At 34.9% G+C, this 23,008-nt stretch overlaps 1 protein-coding gene across 3 annotated transcripts in view; it reads left to right on the forward strand.

Annotated features, from left to right (window-relative positions):
• The window catches only part of LOC145268741 (uncharacterized), a 284,210-nt gene that overhangs the window by 230,452 nt on the left and 30,750 nt on the right, over positions 1–23,008 (forward strand). For all 3 annotated transcript variants that reach the window (XM_080124329.1, XM_080124332.1, XM_080124331.1), the window contains exon 2: positions 6,617–6,772. In XM_080124329.1, coding sequence (XP_079980455.1) covers positions 6,617–6,772 — 156 coding nt within the window. The remainder of the gene's footprint in view (positions 1–6,616; positions 6,773–23,008) is intronic.

Genomic DNA, 23,008 nt, shown 5'->3' on the forward strand with positions numbered 1-23,008 from the left:
TCGTGCATGCATGTAATCACAGGATTTTTCATAAAGCGCATGAATACATGGCGGACATTTTAAATTACAAGAACTACTTTTCATAAAATAGTTTTCACCTCATTTAATAGTAAAAATAACTTCTATATGTCAGAATAAGTTTTTAGTATTTACCACCACATCGTGAGCGTATGAATACAAAAAAATAAAAAACAGGCAAAGGTGCAGCATCTTTCCACCCTCAAATAAACCTGGGGGATAACTGTTCTATATTAATTTAACGTAAAATGAGCACCCACTTTTGGTTGGGGGTTAATCAACGTAAAACAGGTAATTGTGGCCTGGTAGACCAACACAAAACCTACTGCAAAAAATATGCATGTGCTTGCATGTACAACAATGGCCACCACTTATAACATAATTACATTGCTTAATATCCTAAAAACTACTAATATGCAGAAAATTTAAATGTGATATTCTTTTTCCGCACACCCGAAAACCCTAGAGAACAATTTTTTTTAAGTAGGTTGAAAATTCGTGCCTCCATTCAGTCTTGAAAGACAAAGGATACTCCCTGTAGGGGGTAACTGCATGTGTAATTGTGTGGCAAGAGTTGCGCAAGCATCAACCACACCTCTCCTTAATTGGCACTGTTTGAGTCCAGTGGCAAGAAGTCCAGACTTGAAACAATGTGGAGATAAGCAGAGAGCACATACAACCCCTGGAAGTCCCAAATGGTCACCCATCTGGTACTGACCAAACTCGTCGTTACTTAACTTTGGTGATTTGATGGTGTTGCAATATTTTGTTCCTATAATGGGGTATGATCCCACACAGTCGGACGATTCTATTTATAAAAGATGATGCTAAGAACTGACGAATCAAATTAACTACGTTCTGCTACCAACCAATCAGAAACCAGAATTGCTTCATAAATATTAAACCTTTTCTGGAGCAATTTTACATGTTCTTTCCCGGGTTTCGACACGGTAAGAATATTTTGTTCTGTGGAACTGTCTACTACAAACAAGTCCCCTCCCAGGACTTGTGTGTAACAGCGAACCATCTGAAACTGTTCTGAAACTCAAAATGGCTTACACTTCTAGAGGTTATAGGCCCAGTCTGAATCCAAAAAACCTTCCAATTTTAGGGGATTTCTTGATTTTCAAATACTAACTTCTGTTCTTTAGTTCCTTTTAAATAACGTAGGACTTGTTTAGCTCTGTTTAAATCCTTCATTGTCGGTCGTGATAATTTTTGTGACAGTTTTGTTACTGTACAGCACACGTCGGGCCTGGTTGCAGTCATCAAATATATAAGACTACCTATAATTTCGCGATATTGTGTGTCATTTATTATTTCAGATTTTGTGTGTATATTTTTATTAATATCATTTTCGACCGGTGTAGAGCGTTTCTTGCACTCTCCCATTCCAAATTTTAATAGTATTTTGTCGATGTATCTCGATTGAGCCATCGTAACAAGTCCTTTGCTTTGAGTAAATTCTATCCCCAGAAACCAGGATATTTTGCCAAGATTCGGTCATTTTGAATCTTTTACTTAATTTGTTCTTAACATCAGTTGACATTATGTCACAATTTGATGCGATTAAAATATCATCGACCCAAAATCAGTATTTTATCGTCTTTGTGGTGGGTATATAAACAGGGGTCTACAGTGCATTGTCTAAATTGTTGTTTAATAATATAATCATAGAATACTGTGTTCCAACACTGAGCACTCTGCTTTAGACCATATAATGACTTGTTAAGTCGCCACACGCTATTTTTATTTTTCATTATAAATCCCTCTGGAGGGGTAATATAAATTTCACAGTCTATTGGGACATTCAAATAAGCATTTTTTTTACGTCCATTTGATGGATGTTTAGGTCATATTGTGATGCGACTTGCAGTAAAATTCTGATTGTTGTTAGGTTTGTGGTCGGCGAAAACGTAGAAAAGTATTCTTTACCGTAAATCTGAGAGCACCCCTTAGCAACAAATCTTGCTTTGTACTGTTCTACGCCTGATGCTGTACTCTTTTTTGTAAAGACCCATCTGGTAGAAATAACATGTTTATCTCTTGGGAGAAGCACTACCGTATAGGTATCATTTTCGGTTAAGGCATCTATTTCTTTTTCATGGCAATTTTCCATTCATCACACTGTTCTGAATTAATTGCTTCGTTGAAGCTTTTTGGCGCATTTTCCATTGAACAGCAATAATCGATTTGATAATCCTTTATATTGTCGACCACAAAAAAATCGGGTCATCTTCTATTTCTTTCGGGATATCTCAACTTTATCATCATCATCATGAACACTCGTCTCCGTCATTTTTATTGTTTTCGTTTGTTCTAATTATTTGAGGTAATATAATTCCATCCTCTTCATATGACGGGTTTTCGTCTTTACAATTAAACGTGTCTGAATTTTACACACCGGATTCTTTTTATTTTATTTTTTTTCGGGAAAAAATATTAAATTGGCTGGACTGTTTTTATCGTATCCAAGAAATATACCTCTGTCAGCTTTAATATTCAATTTACTCTTTTTCTCTATATATGCGAAGCAAGTTGAACTAAATATATGCATTCTACTTAAATTTTTTTTTTTTTTTTTTTTTACCGCAGAAAGATTCACATGGAGTTTTAGATAATGTTTTGTTAAAACACCTGTTGCGTATATAGGCTGCCACCATAAGTGCATACGTCCAGAGGTTTTTGGGGAGTTTTGATTCAATGAGTAGGCATCTTGCCATTTCAAAAAGTGTCCGCCACGCACTTTCAGCAGTCCCGTTTTGGTGTGGCGATCTAGGAGCTGATGTTTCATGCTTGATATGATGGTTAATTAGTAAAAATTCAAAGACTTTATTGGTGAATTCCGTACCGTTGTCAGAGCGAATACACTTTACTTCACCGTAGGGAGCCATGTCGGCTAGATATTTCTTAGTTGCTAGCAGGGTATCAGATTTATTCTTTAAAAAGTAAACCATTATTAAACCTGAATGGTCATCTACGAAATTCAACACATATCTATAATGTTCTCTGGCCATCGGTTCTACGGGACCGTTCAAGTCATAATGCACCATTGATAGGATTTTTTTGGCCTTTTTGTCTGGTATCTTGTTTTGATAGTTTGTCATTTTCCCTTGCGTACAGACGTCGCAGTTGAAGGTTTTTGATGTTTGTATTCGCATTCCATCAACTACAGTCGGCAACTTTTTGATATCAGGAATATTGCAGTGTCCAAGAATTTTATGCCATGTCTGTAGATCATGGTAGGTGGTTTTTGATGGGACTACGCTATTTAAATAATATAGTCTTCTATTTTCTTTAATGTCGAATACAGTTCCATTCGGGTATACCAGTTTTGATTTATTGGGGCTAAAGTTTATATTTGCACCTTGTTTTGTAGCAGTTTGCACAGAAAATATATTTTGTTTAAATTTTGGGATTAGAAAAGCGTTTTCTAGAATACAGAAACACTATTCACCTGTATTGTTCTTTAGCGAGATTTTCACATTGCCTCTTTTCAAAACGATATCCTTGACTCGACTCCCGTCAGCTAGTTCTACAAAATGATTTTGTGGCTTAAAGTTGGGGTCAAAATTTATAAAATCAGATTCCTTTGTAATCACATGTGCCGTGGCCCCACAATCGACAAGAAAATTATTATTGCTTGTTGATGCATCAAATGTACACGAAAATAAAAAATGTATGTTCGCTAACATAGCTCTCTACATTTTTAATGTAGTCGCCATTTTAAGTCCTGTATCTACATTGGAAACTCTTGTGATTAGGTCAGTTCAGTGTATAAAGAAATAATTTTGGGTTTTCCTTTCAATAAATAATGCTCTCTCAATATGTTTAATGCTTTGCAGCCGTCGTCCAGGGCTTCTCTCATTACCAGTGATAGACTTCAGTCATCTAAACACTGTATTAATTCCGCAAAGACAGTTGCATTCTTTTCAATGAAGTCGGGGTCGTTTCTGTTTTCAGGTTGTGTTTGTAGTACTTTGTGTAGCTTTTGGATTCGTAGATATCCCAGAAATTTAACTTGCCACAATTCGAATTTTGATTCGGATCCATCGAAATAAAGATGCACGCTGGGCGCATAACCTCTAGAAGTGTAAGCCATTTTGAGTCCTGTATTTACATTGGTCCAGTGGCAAGAAGTCCAGACTTGAAACAATGTGGAGATTAGCAGAGAGCACATACAACCCCTGGAAGTCCCAAATGGTCACCCATCTGGTACTGACCAAACTCGTCGTTACTTAACTTTGGTGATTTGATGGGAACTGGTGTGTCAAACGTGATTATGCCGTAGATTGAAAAACTTTTACTAAAATGACTGGATTTGGCATTAAATAACTTGGAAAGGTTTTGTATGTTGTAAAACAAAATCACTAAATCTCTCTACCCTCACTGAAATTTCCTTCTGTGTCCTGGGAATAATAGACCCTTGCAATATAAAATCATCCATCCTATAGAATTTAATACCTTAAATAAGTAATATATGATTGATATGTCATAAACCAAACTTTCCCATACAAACAAGGGCATGTCATCTCAATTTCAGATTTATTTATGTATATATTTATTTATTTATTTTTTTTTTTTTTGCCATTGGTCACTCTCATCCCTAACTTGATTGACTTAGAACTGATTGTTAACCAACAATAAAGGGAAGTAATTCACTTCCGGACGGATGGCATGAGTGTTTTTTTTTTTTCTTTTTTTTTTTTTTTTCTTTTTTTTTTTCATCGTGCTCCAACTCTTACCAGCAGTGGAAGATTTTGTTAAAAAAAAAAAAAAAAAAAAAAATGATTAAAGGAATCGTTCTTGGCATCAGAAAATAGGCACAAATTTTTCTGATTTCGATACCCCAAAAAGTTCCGATTTCCAATTCCGCTTAATCATTCCAACATCTTGAAAAATAGTTTAAACTAATATTTGTAGTATGAGGTCAGGTAATAATAAAAAAAATAAGTATCAACATGATGGCGTTCTTAAAACTTATTGTTGATGATAACAATACCTTTCTTACAAATTTTGTAAAACTGAATGGCTCTATTGAATCTAAACAAATTCTGTTTTTTAACCGTCAATTACAGCAATATAAAACATTATTTAAATTCGTATTTGGATTCTTCAGACTATTGTTCTCATCTTGAGTGTTATTTGCACATTTTCATAACCTCTGACTGTCTTCAGGTATAGCTTGTCAAACTCAGGAATCGGGAAGTGATAAGTAGAATGAATGTACATTTAAAAACAAAAGTAGGTTCCGGATTTGTAAAATTTTGTTAAAATTGTCCACACGGATAAAATACTTAAAATTTAGTTGTAAGTTGCACTCTTTACAATGATGGCGACACTCTTTACAATGCTGGCGACACTCGTTACAATGCTGGCGACACTCGTTACAATGGTGGCGACACTCAAAATACAATTGTGAGTTACTTATGCCTTATGATTTCTATGCAGTCATGCCTGATGGGATGAGAACATGCTATAAAGGATTCCGTGCAGATTCCTGAGTTCTACAGGATATACATCAACTGAAACGTTGTGAAAATAACACTGAAGATGAGAACAATAGTCCGAAGAATCCAAATATGAATTCTCGATCCTCATCTAAAAATATTCAGAAGTATATTTAAATGTTTAACCATTTTCTTTAAATATTTTTCACTGATATTTTTTTCAGTTTTATTTTTGCTTTATGAAAGAAAAAATTTATTTAAAAAAAAATAATTTTGTTTATTTACGTCCATATATTTCAGTTACTGTGTGAACCTAAGTTTCCTAACCTTGGTTCCTTAGGAGCTTGCCAAGGGTTTCTTCAAGTAGTACTGCTAAATAGATCAAGATTATTATGCCTTTGTACATATGTGCAAATTTTTCAATTTCTTTTTTTATTTTGGAATCTAATTTTCTTATATTTGGGGATATTATAACAATATTTTCAATAATAGCAGGACCCGTGGAAATTCCACAGAATGAGAAATATATTTAACAAATGTTTTGATAAAGTTGATATTTTTCTGGATAGCGCAAATCTATTTTTTGGAGACGGAAAAATTAATAACACAGCAAATATGAATTTATTAACATTTCTGTGAAAATAGTGTCCATTTTATTTTAAATATGAAATTACTCCAAATTAATAAGTACTAATAAATACTCAGAAAATAATATTATGCTATATAATCTATAATATAAATCCTACCCATCTGTTCAAATGTATGTATGTATGTATGTATGTCTACCTAAAACTTTCGACAGAGGCAATGGATTTTCACAGGATTGGTATCGTTTTGAAGCTCGACCCTTCAGACAACAAATAGAAAAAAATTGGCTAAAAACATTCTTATGTCTCAACTGGACAATTTTTCTACAAGGAGGGGTCACTTTTTTCGTCAATATTTTCGAAAGTCATCCCTTCTTTTCGATTGATTAGCCTTAATTTAAACATTCGTCACTTCCGGTTTGGCAATAGGCCCCCCAGATGGAATATTTTTCACTTGTGAGTCTTTCTGACTACTTGATATGTGTCAAATCTCTGAACCAATTTCTTATTTTTCCTTTTTTCTTTTCACTAAACCAATTCCTTTTTTTTTTTTTTTTTTAGTTAAGTTACATGTGAATTCTTCCATCACTGAAAAATTTTCTAACCAATCATCATTAATGACACGAACCATGAAGCCAAATCCAGAGGATTCATTCTGTAATGATGGGAAGCATCTATGTGAAAATGGTGAATGTGTTTCTATTCACAACTTGTGTCGTAAGTATGTCTTTCTCTTCAGATCAAGGTGTTGCATTTCAACCTTGTGTCATGCATGTAAAAAAACAAGTTTCCACAGGTTTTTACTAATGTACAACAAATTGAGGCACAACAAATGTACAACAACTGCTGATTCTCTATTCGTGTGATATTTAGGCACATCATGTGAACATGGGATTCTTATGTCGAGAACAACCAGAAGCAACTGATTCTAATTTAGATGGACTGGCATGCAGTCTCTTTCTTTTTTTTTCTTTTCTTTTTTTTTTTTTTTTCTGCTAAAAATCTTTCTGACTGATGGGCCAAGATTTGAGGGATTAATTTGATATATTTGTTCGAAAATAGTTCTGTCCTGTTTATTTACTATTATTATTGAGCGTTCCTGCTGCGATTCTCTTTTACGTTTTCTTGTTTGCTATCTCTTTTTACGATTACTTTTCCGGGTACTTTTAAAGTCTGTGTTCTTACATATATGGGTGTGTGTATGCTCTTAGTTCTTGCCTTGAAAGGCCTCTACGTGTATGCGCAAATGTCATGCGTATATACCTGCTTGCCTTGCCAGCGGATGATATCTTCTGGTCACTGGTCTCCATCTCCTGGGGACTGGTCACTGCTGCAGACAAACGCATTGATAACACAAGATGGATTTGAAGCTTCAATTCTTTTATTAAAAGGCAAGCCTATATCTAGAACCCATGGTTGTCGGAGACCCAAGATTTCCCGTCTACATTCTCTGCTGCCCAAGACCTCTCTCACATGTGTCCGTCAACCAGAAGCCTACGACCACAATTCCCGTTTTACCCCTAATTCCCGGTGCACATCACCCCTAATTTCCGGTGCATTCTATCTAAGTTGATACCTGTCAACCCTAACCTTCTGTGACCCTGCTAAACTCGCTGATGGAAATCGAAAATATACTTACATAACTTACTATTTCTACAAACAACCTAGATAGCATTTAAGCTGGGATTCCCAATACTACATATTTACTTTTATATATTTTATTTTTTTGAATCCTTTGAGATTATGTGTATTCATTCTTTTGTGGACTGTTATCCTCATACCATTCAGTATGGACCCGACAATGGAAGGCCAGATAACACAAAATTATCTTTATCTATAAAAGTGAAAGTGTCTGTCTACATTTCCCTACGCAATAACTCTGTCAATTTTCAGTCTACAGACTCGAAATTTGATATACAGGGTACTGAGATTTGAGAAAATCTTTGTAATCGGGTTTTCGGACAGAAATTTGGCTGTTAAGGGATCAAAGTTCAACAATTTTACCTTTGAGAACTCTACCAAACTCCTCCGACAATTTTGGGTATAAACACTTGAAATTTTAGATATAGGTTCCTTGGACATGGATCTAACTTAATAACTTGATTTGAGCCGAAAACAATAAATTTTAAGGGGTCATAATAGGGGTCAAAGTTTGAAAAATTTGACCTCTACGGTCTCTACCAAATTACTCAGACAATTTTTGGTCTAAACATTTGAAATTTTACATAAAGGGTATTTAGCGAAAGGGCAAACTTTTTAATCAGTTTGGGTCGAAAATTTGAGCTAGCAATATATAAATGTATGTATGTATGTTTGCATGTGTGCCTAAAACTGTCGACAGAGGCAACGAATTTTCATAAAATTAGTATCGTATGAAAGCTCTACCCTTCAGATGATAAATACCGAAAAATTTGCTAAAAATATTAATTTCTTCACCCTCAACTTGGCACTTTTCTACAGGGGGAGGGGATTGCTTTTTTCGCTGATATTTTCAAAAGTCATCCCCTCTTTTCGATTGTCTAGCCTTAATTTAAACCTACATCACTTCCAGTTTGGTGGTGGTTGTAACAGCAAAGACATCAGGTTTTTCCCGTTCTTTTGCTTTTTCACGGTACAGGTTCGAGCCTGCCTTTCTACTACCACTTTATTTATTTATTTAATTTTTTTGCTCAACACACCTCCAAACACCCGGGCAACGCCGGGCTGAAATGCTATTAAAATCATAAAATTCAACATTGATCAGCCTTTAAAGCCCATGTTGCAGTGGATAGAGGCATTGACTTTCTACGGTTCCAGGTGAGTATTGTCTGAAAATAGCGGTTTGTTGAAAAAAGAGAAGAGTTCATGTGTTGAATGCGTGCAAGTTATTGTTCGTAGCCATGATGTATAATTTGTCTCTTTTAAAGTTACCAGTAAAATATGTCAGACATGTCATTGATTGCTGAGTTTTCACAGTTGTCTTTGTCTTCAAAATTTTCTTTTTGATTATAATCACGTCTTATGAATCGAAATAATCTTCTTAGACGTCTTATTTATCTGCCTGTCTGTTTGTCTATTTGTCTGTCCATTTCTATGCTAACATCAAAGCTGTTTGATCAAAATCTAACGTTTGTTAGATACCAAATCCAGATAATGAGATGGTTGGCCAAAATGTGGTGAGACAACAACTATGGAAGACAATAATTATTAGGGATACAGTTATAAGACTCCGCATTCCTATCCTGTTAATCACATGAAGAAGGCCGAGGGATGAGTTGGCTGAAACGTCGTGAAACAACAACTATGAGGAGAAAAGTTTTCAAAAAGAATGAATGCATATTTACTTTTCATTGTCATTTTTATTTATTTTTTTTTTGTAAGCACTTATTGTAAAAGAAAAAAATAGTTACAATTTAAAAAAGGAAACATTTTTTGTTCTTTCTATATTTGACTTTTTTTTAATATTCCCCCTACATCTGAAAAAAAAAAGAAAAGAACGTTTTCTTTTCACAAAGATTTTCTAGTGAAAAACAAAACAAGAAAACCGGAACCATTTGCAAAAGTAGTTGTCCTAAATAGTTAAACAGTCTCTACAATCGTTATAGACATTTTAAGTTCACAAATTGTATTCACACCTTGGTAGCTGCATATTATCTTTGTACACGCTCCTGCATGATCCTTTGGTCTGCCATCCTGAAATCAAAGTTTTTTTTTATTTCTATTTTTAAAAACGACTAAATAGAAACAAACCCGATGGAAAAGGTTGGACTTTATCTTTGTTCCATCTCACTGACAAGGAGAATCATTTTTTAATCATATTTCTCTTTACATACATACGTACTCGTTGATCTTACATTCTTTATCATTGCTTTTGTATGTGTGCAGACAGTGATCCTCTGTTTAACTCGAGATGAATCAGGTCATGCATGGAAAAATGGAGACTTGGCCTTTCAAAGGTTTTATTAGAGAATGGTTGTTCGTAGGAAAGACTTGTTGGCATTCAAAGACCTATCCAATTCTGATTATTTGTTTTTTTTACTTAGGGGATTGAGAGACGTAGATGGCATCATCGGGATGATGTTCCTTTAATTTCTCTATATTTTCAAAATATATTTTGCCTCTTTTGCTTTCCAAGTCCAACTATGTAGAAACTCTTTGTGCCTCGAACACATGACGTAATTTCTGTATAATATCAAACACCTGCATTTCTTGCGCGTTTTGTCCGAGGTAACCCTTGAACTCTTGCTTCAATAACACTAATTGCAGGTGGTCTATTTCCGTTTTCTTCCAGGTTATCCTAACATGTACTCTATGTAACCCTTGCCTTAATTCATAGTAGTTAATATAATCTCTACTTACTGGTGTAGGGTTTTAATAAATAATGAGCCAATTATACGTTTTGTAGTCCCAAACAAACTGCGCTCTTTCACACACTCTCTTTAAATCGTGTGATGTTATGAGTTTCTATTAATTCTAACAGCTTCAGTTTATCAAGTTGACCGTTCACTTCTTATTCTCAACTAACCATTTTAGACACTAGTGGGTCTACTTGCCTAATATCTAACAAAGGTTTTGGAAGAGAAGTTATTTTTGTTAATCTTCTCTTGAGTGTTGAGCTATACTTGTAATAGAAAAATGATCCACAAAGAGATGACAGAAGAAATAACTGTTGTAGAGAAAAAAAATTTATTGCATGTCCAATGCAAATATAGACCTCACAAGATTGTCAAACCCTCTAATACAAAATTATTATTGCCATTGGATTCCTTGTAGAATCTTATGTATTTGGTCTTGGCATAGGACTTTGTTGATCGCTTTCTCTTTTTTTTTTTTTTGCAGCCGTCTTCTTTCTCTTTGAAGCAATTAAAAAAGCAACTACCATTATTTACTCTGGTCTTCATAACCTATTGAGTGTGGAGCCATTCTTGTAATAGAAAAATGATTCAAAAAGTGTCAAAAGAAATTTCTCATAGAGAACAGAAAATTATCCAATTGCAAATATTAAATGTAGTTGCCACAAGCAAAATTGACACCATCAATTCAGAAACTTTGAATTATAAAGAATTCCAGGTAAAGAGGTTCTGCGTTTGACCTTGTAAGACATCAGTGGTGATCCCGCACTTTTCTTCTACAAAAACATCAAACCAAACACCATAAATAAATATTTGGAGATATAAAGAACTGCATCTCAAATGTGGGAACAGTACTTCATCTTAGGACATATTTGACTTAGAGGATTGCATGAAATACTTTCTGGAGCGATAGAATGATCCAAGTATTTTTCCAGCGACTGCTACCTTATATTACACAAAAAAACCCTGATTTAATCTTGTGTGTCTAACGCACGTGAACATACCCAGAGTCAGAATACAACACAGCTTCTATGAGTTTCAGAAACCTTTTTTATGTTCAGAATTGCTGACGCATGGAAGAAACTGCATCAGTTGTCATTGAATGCTAAGACACAGTATTTTTTTAAATTCTTCATGTTTCCTGAAATCCAGCCAAACCACATCTGATACCCCTCATCCTTTAGATATATAGATATAATTTTGAGTTATAGAGCACCTGAAGGATTGCAGGAACAAAGAAAAGAAACAAAAAACAGACTAGGCACCTTAAAGTGCAAATGAAATGCATTTATCCGTGGTTCTTCCAAAACAATGCATTTCATTTTTTTTTCCAAAGTATTTTTTTAAATACACGTATTCTTTTTCAAAAGTTTGTCCCTCTGACGCTGACGTTAGGCAGTGCTTTCTTACCCATGTCTTTACACATCCATCTTCCCCGGTGCACCACTTGCTTCTCTCTTGACCACATGGTGTATTGTTCTCTCTTTTTCTTGATTCAAGCTCACGTGCACTTGCTAATTTGCATAGAACTTTAATGTCGATTGCTGCTAATGTTTTGCTTGCTAGCTATCCTTTGTCTGTTGCTAATTTTTCGCTAGCTAGCTATCCTTTGTTTGTTGCTAATTTTTTGCTAGCTTGCTATCCTTTTCCTGTTGCTGCTAATTTTTTGCTAGCCAGCTATCCTTTGTTTGTTGCTAATTTTTTGCTAGCTAGCTATCCTTTGCCTGTTGCTAATTTTATGCTAGCTAGCTATCCTTTGTTGCTAATTTTTTGCTAGCTAGCTATCCTTTGTTGCTAATTTTTTGCTAGCTAGCTATCCTTTGTTGCTAATTTTTTGCTAGCTAGCTATCCTTTGTTGCTAATTTTTTGCTAGCTAGCTATCCTTTGTTGCTAATTTTTTGCTAGCTAGCTATCCTTTGTTGCTAATTTTTTGCTAGCTAGCTATCCTTTGTTGCTAATTTTTTTGCTAGCTAGCTATCCTTTGTTGCTAATTTTTTTGTTAGCTAGCTATCCTTTGTTGCTAATTTTTTGCTAGCTAGCTATCCTTTGTTGCTAATTTTTGGCTAGCTAGCTATCCTTTGTTGCTAATTTTTTGTTAGCTAGCTATCCTTTGTTGCTAATTTTTTGTTAGCTAGCTATCCTTTGTTGCTAATTTTTTTGCTAGCTAGCTATCCTTTGTTGCTAATTTTTTTGCTAGCTAGCTATCCTTTGTTGCTAATTTTTTGCTAGCTAGCTATCCTTTGTTGCTAATTTTTTGCTAGCTAGCTATCCTTTGTTGCTAATTTTTTGCTAGCTAGCTATCCTTTGTTGCTAATTTTTTGCTAGCTAGCTATCCTTTGTTGCTAATTTTTTGCTAGCTAGCTATCCTTTGTTGCTAATTTTTTGCTAGCTAGCTATCCTTTGTTGCTAATTTTTTGCTAGCTAGCTATCCTTTGTTGCTAATTTTTTGCTAGCTAGCTATCCTTTGCCTGTTGCTAATTTTTTGCTAGCTAGCTATAATTTGTCTGTTGCTGATATTTTAACATGTGCCCATACGTGCTGTTACACACCTACTCAGCACTGTACATAATAATTCTCTTAGTTATCATAATCCATACGAACAAGAATACTATATTCGTAATTTTTATAAACAGTTTATTTCCAAGAATTTTCAAACTTTAGAATACATTGTCACGAAAGTACTTCCCTGCAGACAACATGGTTGCTTTCAAGTCTAATGTTAACAAATCCCAAGTCATCCTATTCAATCAGATTTTGTCCATTCCATTCATAGTTTTCAATCCTCTCATAATATTGTTCATCCCCACCTTCTTTGAATGGATTTTGTGCCTTAGAGATGACTATTTTGTTAAAAAATACTCTTATGAATTTTTGAAATGAGAATATATATTATCTGGGCTTTTCGAATTACTTTTCTCATCTTGGTTATTTTCACAACGTTTTAGCCGATGTAACATCCAGTCTTCAGATGTATCTTGACAATGACTCTTAGTAAATAGTGGAATTAAATATTTGATTTTCCAATGATTTCGAATTCAAAATATGTGTTACAGGCATGAATTAATACAAAAACAGAAACTACTCTATACTCTTTCAGTTTGATAAATGCATTATACATTTTGAGTTCTAACGATGATGGTTCGTTGGAAAAAGAACGAAAACATTATTTTTGCTATTGATTGATAGGAAGCATTATCAAGATATATCTGGAAGAGGTCAGAGGTTACATCCGTTGAAATGTGAGAATTACAATCAGGATGAGAACAGTAGTCTGAAGAATCCAAATAAAACAAAAAAAAAATGTTGTGAGGCCAATATTACTAAATTGAGGCTTTCTTTGGATCAACACTAATGCTGAACTGAATTTTTTTTTTCTTTTACTTTTGTTTTCTTTTACTTTTGTTTTCTTTTACTTTTTTTACTTTTCTTCTTTTTTTTCTTTTCTTTTTTTTTCTTTTTTTTCTTTTTTTTCTTTTTTTTCTTTTTTCTTTTTTTTCTTTTTTTCTTTTACTTTTTACTTTTGTTTTCTTTTACATTTGTTACTTTTTTCTTTTTCTTTTTTTACTTTTTTTCTTTCCTTTTTTTCTTTTTCTTTTTCTTTCCTTTTTTTCTTTTTCTTTTTTTTTTCTTTTTTTCTTTTTTTTTTCTTTTTTTCTTTTTCTTTTTTTTTTCTTTTTTTCTTTTTCTTTTTTTTTTCTTTTTTTCTTTTACTTTTTACTTTTTTTCTTTTACTTTTGTTTTCTTTCACTGTTTTTCTTATACATTTTCTTTTACCTTTTCTTTTACATTTTCTTTTACTTTTTTTACTTTTTTACTTTTTTCTTTTACTTTTTTAAATTCAATTTTTGTTTATCCCTATACATAATGCTCATTTAATGGTGGATACTTTTTAATGCAGCAGAAGTTTAAAGCTGGGAATAGATTTTAAAGATTGACAAATGCACTGAGAACCGACTTTAAAATATATTTAAATCGATTTATATCTTAAAACTTAAGTGGCATAGCAACAAAAAGAATTAAACAAAAAGCAAAAAAATAAACAAAAAAGAAACCCAGCTTGCATACTTAAAATAAAATGGTGCACTCTTTCCAGCTTTGCCAGAGTTAAAAATCGACTTTGAAATCTAGTGGTAAATGATTTAGATCTTGCTGATTCTCTCTTATCTAGAACAAGTGACGCAATGTAAAAAAAAAAAAAAAAAAAAAGGCGACTTCAACATTTTTAAAACTTGGAGGTTATGGTGGCTAAGTGGTTAACAACATAGACTGACAAACTAGATGTGTCGTTCGAATTTAGTTTGTTCTACAAAAATGCTTTCACTTAAGGATGTTCGCAACCTTCATGTGGCTTTACTGTAAGTACCTGATGTCCTTCTAGGAAGAATTAAAACTAGAGATATTGGGGAGAAACAAATGCCAACAATCATCTGACTTGTCGATCAATGCATTTGTTCAGACTCAAGAGACAATAAATACCCCTGTAAGGATACCTACTCATGTAATTGTGAGGTAAGAGTTGCACAATTTACAACCACACTTATCCTTAATCAGCAATGTTGGAGTCCAGTGGAAGGAGAAGTCCAGAACAACTGGAAACAATGTGGAGAGCACATACAGCACCTAGAATTTTCAAGTGGTTACCCATTTTAGTGCTGACCAGGCTCATCATTGTCTAACTTTGGTGAACTAATGGGAACAGGTGTGATTAAGCTATATATATATATATATATATATATATATATATATATGACTTGTATGAAATCTTAATAGTTATAAAACTCTCAACCGTCCAGGCATTCTTGCTTGCTTTAATCTTCATTATCTATGAATATAAAAGCGAAAATGTATGTATGTATGTATGTTCGCTTTTTGTGTATGTCCAAGAAAGGCTTTTTTCTGAGAAGCGGTCGGTCGGCTAACAACTTAAAAACTTTTTATATCACATATAAATCATAATATCTACGAGTTAACAATGGAGGTCGCCTGTCTATTTAATTTGCTCGACTTGTAAAAGATAAATATTCAACATTTTTCGCTCGCCGCATGTGGATTAGGCTTTTTCGTATAATAAAAGCGACACTAATTCTAGCGGTACTTTTCTGGTCGCGATCGCTGGAAATGTCCGAAAACAATCGGATTTGATCAATGTGGAAATATCTTCCTTATATCAGACAATTGCTATTCAATTTGGACAATCCCCTTTTTATGGGGAGCTGGTCCCCCCCCCCCCAAATTTGGGAAAATAAAAATAAAAAACTGTTCCCACAGTAAATGAAATCAAAGTTGACCTCATTAAGTCATTAAAACGTGCACCTGCCAATTCTAAATAGTTAAATAAATTCAAACGTGTTTCCGTTAGGATTTTGCGGTGGCCCAATGGTTAACGTCGCACGTTTTTTCACGCTTTAATTTCCAACTTTGCTTCAAGGGTTCGGGTTCGATCCTCATACTTACCTACCAAAACTTTTTTTTTATTTTACCCCCCCCCCCCCGGCAATTTTGATTTACCCAAAACTACACACACCTCCAAACACCCGGGCAACTCCGGGTACCCCCCGCTAGTCTATATATATTCTTTTCCTTCTTCGCGATACTATGGCCAATTTGTTTTTCTTTTGCCCAACACACACCTCCAAATACCAGTAAATATATATGTGTGTGTGTCTCACATTCCTCTCTGTATGTTTACTATTTAATTAATATATACAAAAGGTACACTGTTTCCAAATTATTTTTTATATTGAAAACACTTTCATACACTTTTGTTCCAGCATGATTTCTTTATATTTATTCAAAGGAAATATACGTTCAAGAAGTAACCTCATTTGCATATTACAATGAAGAAAATTTATATTAATAATTTTATTGCTTGTTGTAATAGAATTGTTTAGATTGTTATTTACATCCAACATGTGGTCCACGTTCAGGAAAATCCTAACAAGTTAGAATATTCAGTGTATCTTAAATAATACTAGCCTGGGTGCCCGGCATTGCCCGGAGGTGTGTGTTGAGCAAAACAAAAAAAAAAAGTGGTAGTAGGCAGGCAGGCTCGAACCTGTAACGTGCAGAAGGAAAAGAACGTGAAACAAAACGTGACTTCTTTACTGCTGTGTCCATCACCAAACCAGAAGTGACGAATGTTTAAATTAAGGCTAGTCAATTGAAAAGAGGGGATGATTTTTTGAAATATCGGCGATAAAAGTGACCCCTTCCTGGAGAAAAGTGCCCAGTTGAGGGTAAAGGAATTAATGATAGACGCGACCCCTGTTCGTAGCTTGTATATATTATGATTTAGACAGTATATAAAGTTTTAAGGAGTGACCTGACCGAGTGCCCCCCTGAAAAAAGCCTTTGGCAGACATACACAAAAAATACACATACACCCATTTTCTATTTTATATAATAGATGTGAGCAAGTTCTCCACCGGGCAATAAGTTTCAACCCGGTAACACCGGGTATATATATATATATATATATATATATATACATATATATACGGGTTAAAACTTATATGGCTAGTAAATAAATGATGCTCAACAACATGGATCTTTTTTTTTTTTTTTTCTACAAGGTGGTCACCACTTATCAAGGCCCGGAAGCCACTCGGGGAAAAGAGTTATTGCATGTACAGTACGTTTTTGTTGAGATTTGATAAAATGTCTTACTTAAGGGGGCGGTTCATCAGGAATTTGTTTATGTTGGACTTGAAGACATCCAGGTTGTAGTCAGGGGGGAAATAGGCAGACAGAACAGTTCCACAGGCGTGCACTTCTAAGAAAGAAGCTTTGTTCATGGAATTTACGTTTTGGTTTTGGCACAGATAAAGAGTGGGGAAAATTTTTGACAGTGGTTTCAGCTAGACTGGTGCTTTTCATGAAAGATCGGTGAGGGGGAGGGCCAAGAATTGGAGCTCATACGAGCACTTGCCATGGAAGTAACAATAAAACAAAGACAAGCTCGCAACGTCTATCCTGTGGGAGAGAGGTTGCAGGGAAGAGAAAAGGGGCATCCCCCACTAAGCCACGAAGCCTATTTTGTACTCTGTCAAGGCAGGATAGCGTTTTTAGCAGCTCCTGGCCAGACGTGGCAACAGTACTCCATCTTTGGATGTACTTGACTTTTATATAGATAGAGAATTGCATCAACAGTGAGATATCTTGAGCGGTAGAAGGATCCTACCGTTTTTCCAGCGACCTTGGCAATAGACTTGATGTATGTGTTCCATTTTAGGTCAGGAGTAAAGGTCAAGCCTAGAAGCTGATTAAAACATGGAGCTTCCCCTAGTTGAGAGCCATCCATTTCAATTGATGCCGGATGGGGATCAGAGCATTGATGATGTAAAGATAAGAGCTTGGTTTTAGATGCATTAAAAGTAACCAGCCACTTCTTCCCCCACTGTACAATGCGCTTGAGATCAGAGGAAAGAGAATCAGAACTTTTTCATTTATGGCCTTTAATGTATTGCCATAGATGGTCGTGTCATCAGCATAGACGTCAACGAATGATTTACGTATGTGTTTTGGGAGATCATTGATGTAGATCAGGAAGAGAGTTGGGCCCAGGATTGACCCCTGAGGGACTCCAGCATTAATCATTAATACTGTGGGCCTCTGATTTCTGCCCATCAACCACTACTCTTATGAGCCTATCAGAGAGAAATGATTTAATGATTGAGAAAACATTTCCAGTTATACCTAGCTGGAAATCTTGTGAAGTAGGCCATTATGCCATACTTTATCGAAGGTTTTTGATATGTCAAGAGCAATTGCCCTAGAAAGGAAGCCTTTGTCAAGAGATTCACTAATCCTATGAGATATAACCGTTAGCACATCTGCTGTAGATCTGGCAGAACGGAAACCATATACATGTCACTAAGAAGGTTATTTCTGCTGAGGTGATTGACTATTTCTCTATTTAATATGGATTCCAGCAACTTACTCATGACACACAGGAGACTTATTGGTCTGTACTGAGAGGGAGATGACTTATCACCTGAATTCTTAAATACAGGGCATACTGATGACGTTTTCCAGGGTGTTGGGAAGCACTTCTCTTTAAGTTTTGTAAGTAAGGGGGCAATTTCTGGTTCGAGGTTTTTCAGCACTATAATTGGAATGCCGTCAGGGCCAGTTACTTTATTGGAATCAAGGTTCTTGATTAGCTTAGCGACCTCACACACATATATTTGTATGTTGCATAGCGTGTTGTCTGCTATAGGAGGAAATACGGGGAGTTGATGGCCTTCGTCGAATATGGTAGAATTAGCTGCAAAGTTCTTGGCAAATAGTTTGACCTTGTCTGATGCTGACGAGATGACGAGATTCATTGATGATGGTTGGGTTAGAACGCACACTTCTGTTCAGGATCCTGTTTGCTATTTGCCAAAACTGGTGGGAACCAAGCCGCTGCTCAGCTACTTTGGACTTAACGGACTGAGCATATAGCTCTCTTGCATTTTTTATTACTCTTTTACAGTGGTTGCTGGCAGTCCTTAAAGCCACTCTAGTCACAGTTCATCTGTTATGTTGGTAGCTGTGGAAAAAGTGATTTCTGTTCGCGATGGCAGCAGCACATTCTGGGGAGAACCATGGCTAGCTGTTAGGTTTTTGTTGGAATTTTTTAGATGGTATGAATCGGTCTATGCCTACAATTAACCATTCAGTCAGGTCTGATACTATGGAGGACACATCCTTTTTAAACATGGAATGTAGGGTTAGATTAGATATAAATGTACTGAAGCTATCCCAGTCAGCCATAGAGTATCGATATACAGTACGGTGGAGAGGTAAGTCTGAAGACTTATTGCATTTCATTTTTATCTTAACTGATACAACCAAGTGGTCGGAAGATCTCAGAGGGGACAGAACGGAACATGAACATAGCTCAAGGGAACTTGTGAGCAAAAGGTCTAGAAGACTAGCGTACTGACCAGAAGTATCAGGCACACGGGTGGGTTCGTGTACAATCTGGATGAAGTCATAGGAAATGGCAAAATCATTACAGAACCTCTCCTCATCATCTATCTTGTTCGAGTGGGTTAGCCATTCCACATTGTAGACATTGAAGTCACCACAAATGTGGATGTTAGCCGAAGGATGAGCAGACAGGATGTCATCAATTTTCTCAGATATGCTCTTAAAGAGAGTAATTCCACTGTTGTGGGGGCAATAGAGGGCAAATATAAATGCAATGGTGTAAGCAAGTGCAACCCGGAAGCACATATAAGTTAAATTAGAGTCTTCACTGGAGATATCCCTACCACACGAAAAGCCATCTTTAATGTAGGCACATATTCCATGCCCATAGCGATCTTGGGGGTCAGAATTACTTGTTTTACTCCAGACAAAATGAATGACTCCTTGAAGAAGCCCCTTATTTTGACAAACTCCTAGGACTGATTTTTAACTCCAGATTTAAAACAGACGCTTTAACAAATTTATTTTACTAGGGAGGCACTACTTATTGGGGTCACTCAAGAATAAGGGTTAATAAATGTCATGTGGCCATTGAGACAACACCGTGATGATCAGTAATGGTGGAAGTGGAAAGAAATTTGATTATTTGAGTGATTCAATAAGAACTTGTTTACATTGAACTTGAAAACATTATAATCAACTGAGAAGCAGCCATGTGGTGTTGTGTTCCACAGGAAAGTAGGTCTAGAGAAGAAAACTTGCTGCTAATCTGTTGCTAAGGTCTCCTGTAAAAAAGATTGGATCCTTCTATTACTCTAGAAAGTACCTGACTCCTGAGGCGATCGTCTACCTGTATAAGAGTCGAACACATTCTAAGATGAAAATAGTGTTGTTGCATCTTAGGAAGTGCCACTCAGGCACTCTTCATAGACGGACTTCGAAACTGACTTTGAAATCTAGTGGTCAATTCTGTTCTTTTCCTTACATCTAATGTGAATTTTATTATGATGTCCAATGAAGGTTATCCCATTGTACAACCAGAAGGAAGAAAAAAAAAATGAAAGAATATATAAACAGGAACTTTTTTTTTATTGGAAGGTAAATAAGGAAAGAAAGGTATAGCCAGTTTTATGTTCACCAATAACAGTGTCTGCCAAATTAGACCCTCTGGCGGTTCTCAAAGAACTCCATTAACAATATTGTCAGGGATAGTAGGGGTAAGAATATAGGTGTAGTCAGGACTTACTGCGTGTCAAAGAACTTAAATAAAACACGACAACACTTAATCTTTTTAAAAGAGGGTGTATGCAAATTACCCCCCTTGCGCCATTAACTTAAATGTTATCATTCAAGAAAATTTCAATCCTCTTGGTTCTGAAATCCAAGAAAATAATCCAAATCTTCTGTGGTGTAATGTATTTCTATAGAAGATTTCTTGATTCCTTTTGACTTGTGAATTCTAACACGTCACTGGAGTTAGTGTTCATTTTTACAAGACCAATTCTAGGCCTTAAAATAGTTCTTTCTTCCTCGGTGAAGAGGTCATTGTTATTTCGTTTACAACTCTGTTTTTTTTTTTTTTTTTAAACAGTCTTTTTTGACTAATTCTGTGTCGTCTTCCTTGACGAATCCCGATTGTAGAAAAAGAAACCAAATCGCTGGTTTCTCTTGTTTAAACTTGCGATTTTAACATCTTTTCTCTTGATGCAGGATAGTGAGTTGACTTCTCTTTTGACCAATCGAAAGGCATGCATTCAGCACGTGATAAAACAAGCAGTAACAGCACAAGATACACCAAGAAAGGGTGGGGTGGGGGGTAGGGAGAGACAAGGAAAGACAGAAGATGAAAAATAAAATTTCTACACATCCTCTTTTTTACAGAATTGCCATTACTAGTCTCTCTCTACTCGATCGTTATTGCTCAACTTAACCCTAGTCTTTGGTTCTTTATAAGACATTCACACCAAGAACTCTTCTTACTACCACAACCACAAAAACAACTTTCCTTTTATCTAACTGTATGCCTAGCATGAAGTGGAATTTCCATGGACAAAGTTATTTTGCAAAAGATTTCCCCACCTGTGGAACACATTACTATCGGACTGTTTCCCCACTGATAACGTGGTCCTGTTCAAATACAATTTTCTAAATTATAAGTCATAGACTGCCCCAAGATAATCGAATGCAGTACATACCATTGATTGATGTTAGTTTTTTATTTATTTTTTTTTACATAGACATCACCACTTATCAAGGTCAGAGGCCACTCGAGGATAAGGGTCAAAGAGTGTACAGTAGTCAGTTGGACAATATAGTAATTGTTAGTAATGGAAATTCGGTAAATTTGTTAACTTAAGTGGAACAGGTCATCAAGAACTTGTTTTCATTGGACTTGAAGACAACCATATTGTAGTCAACTGGAAAGCGAGCAAATGGAAGACAATTTCACAGGCGTGAAGCTTTGTTTATGGAATCTACGTTTAGGTTTAGGCACAGATAAAGAGTGGGGGAAATTATTGATAGTGTTTTCAACTATATGAGTATTTCTTGTGAAAGTTTGGCGAGTTTAGTACTCTCATAGTGTTGCTCATCTTTTGGCTAGCTATCACTCCTGTTTCATTAACCTCAAACCACTCAATGATAACCTTCAGTGGCTTTTGGCCTTGATAAGAGGTCACCTTATAACAGTCGCATGTTTTGCTGCACTATTTTCTATAATGTAAATAAATTTACATGCTGAGTAATTGGGCCACCAACCAATAGAATATCTTGAAATTTTAATATAGGGCACAAGTGCACTTTGGCTAACCGGAAGTATTTCTTTTTTTATTTTCAGAAGAATTACACTAGCGAAAGGAGGAGACAATCCAAAATTTACTGACTTATAAGACTTTAATTTTATTTTATTAAAGAAATTTATCTTTTTTCAAAATGAATAAATAAGTACTGCAAAAATTGCAATATATTCTAATCTAACGATTATATTTTGCATCTGAATAATTATATTTTGCATCTGAATAATTATATTTTGCATCTGAATAATTATATTTTGCATCTGAATAATTATATTTTGCATCTGAATGATTATATTTTGCATCTGAATAATTATATTTTGCATTTGAATAATTATATTTTCTTTAAAAAAGTTATAAAAATATATTCCATTCATTTTATAATTTTCTAAACTGAATTTTATATTTTATCTGTGCATTAAAAAAATTATTTTAAAATATGTTTCCATACGTAATGTTTTCTGTTCTGTTATTTCGATTTTACTGAACTTGTTTCCAATTATGATAAAATTTTAGTTTGAAAAATCATTGAAGCTTTTATTGTCACCTTTTTTCCTAGTATAACTCTTTCGGAAATGAAAGCAAAAACAAAAAAAAAAATATTTCCTGTTAGTTAAAGTGCACTCGTGCTGAATATAATTTTTGGAAGTGTGCCCACAAATATTTTGTACTTCGAGGGAGTTAAACTAAGGAACCATTCAAATCAGATGTCTACTTGCCTAGTTCTACCTAACCACATTGGAATTTATGAAGCATGAAGCCATAGATTTTGTGAAGTTTACTATTGTGTGTTTTTTAATGTCATAAATATTTTTTGGTTTGACCAAAATAAAAAGGCATATTGTTTATTATATAACAATACCGTTGTCGTTTTTTTTCTTCTTTGCTTCAGAAGGATATTTTTTTAACAGCTG

This window comes from Euprymna scolopes, chromosome 44 (assembly GCF_053919585.1).
Source record: "Euprymna scolopes isolate OS-2025 chromosome 44, ASM5391958v1, whole genome shotgun sequence".
NCBI lineage: Eukaryota > Metazoa > Mollusca > Cephalopoda > Sepiida > Sepiolidae > Euprymna > Euprymna scolopes.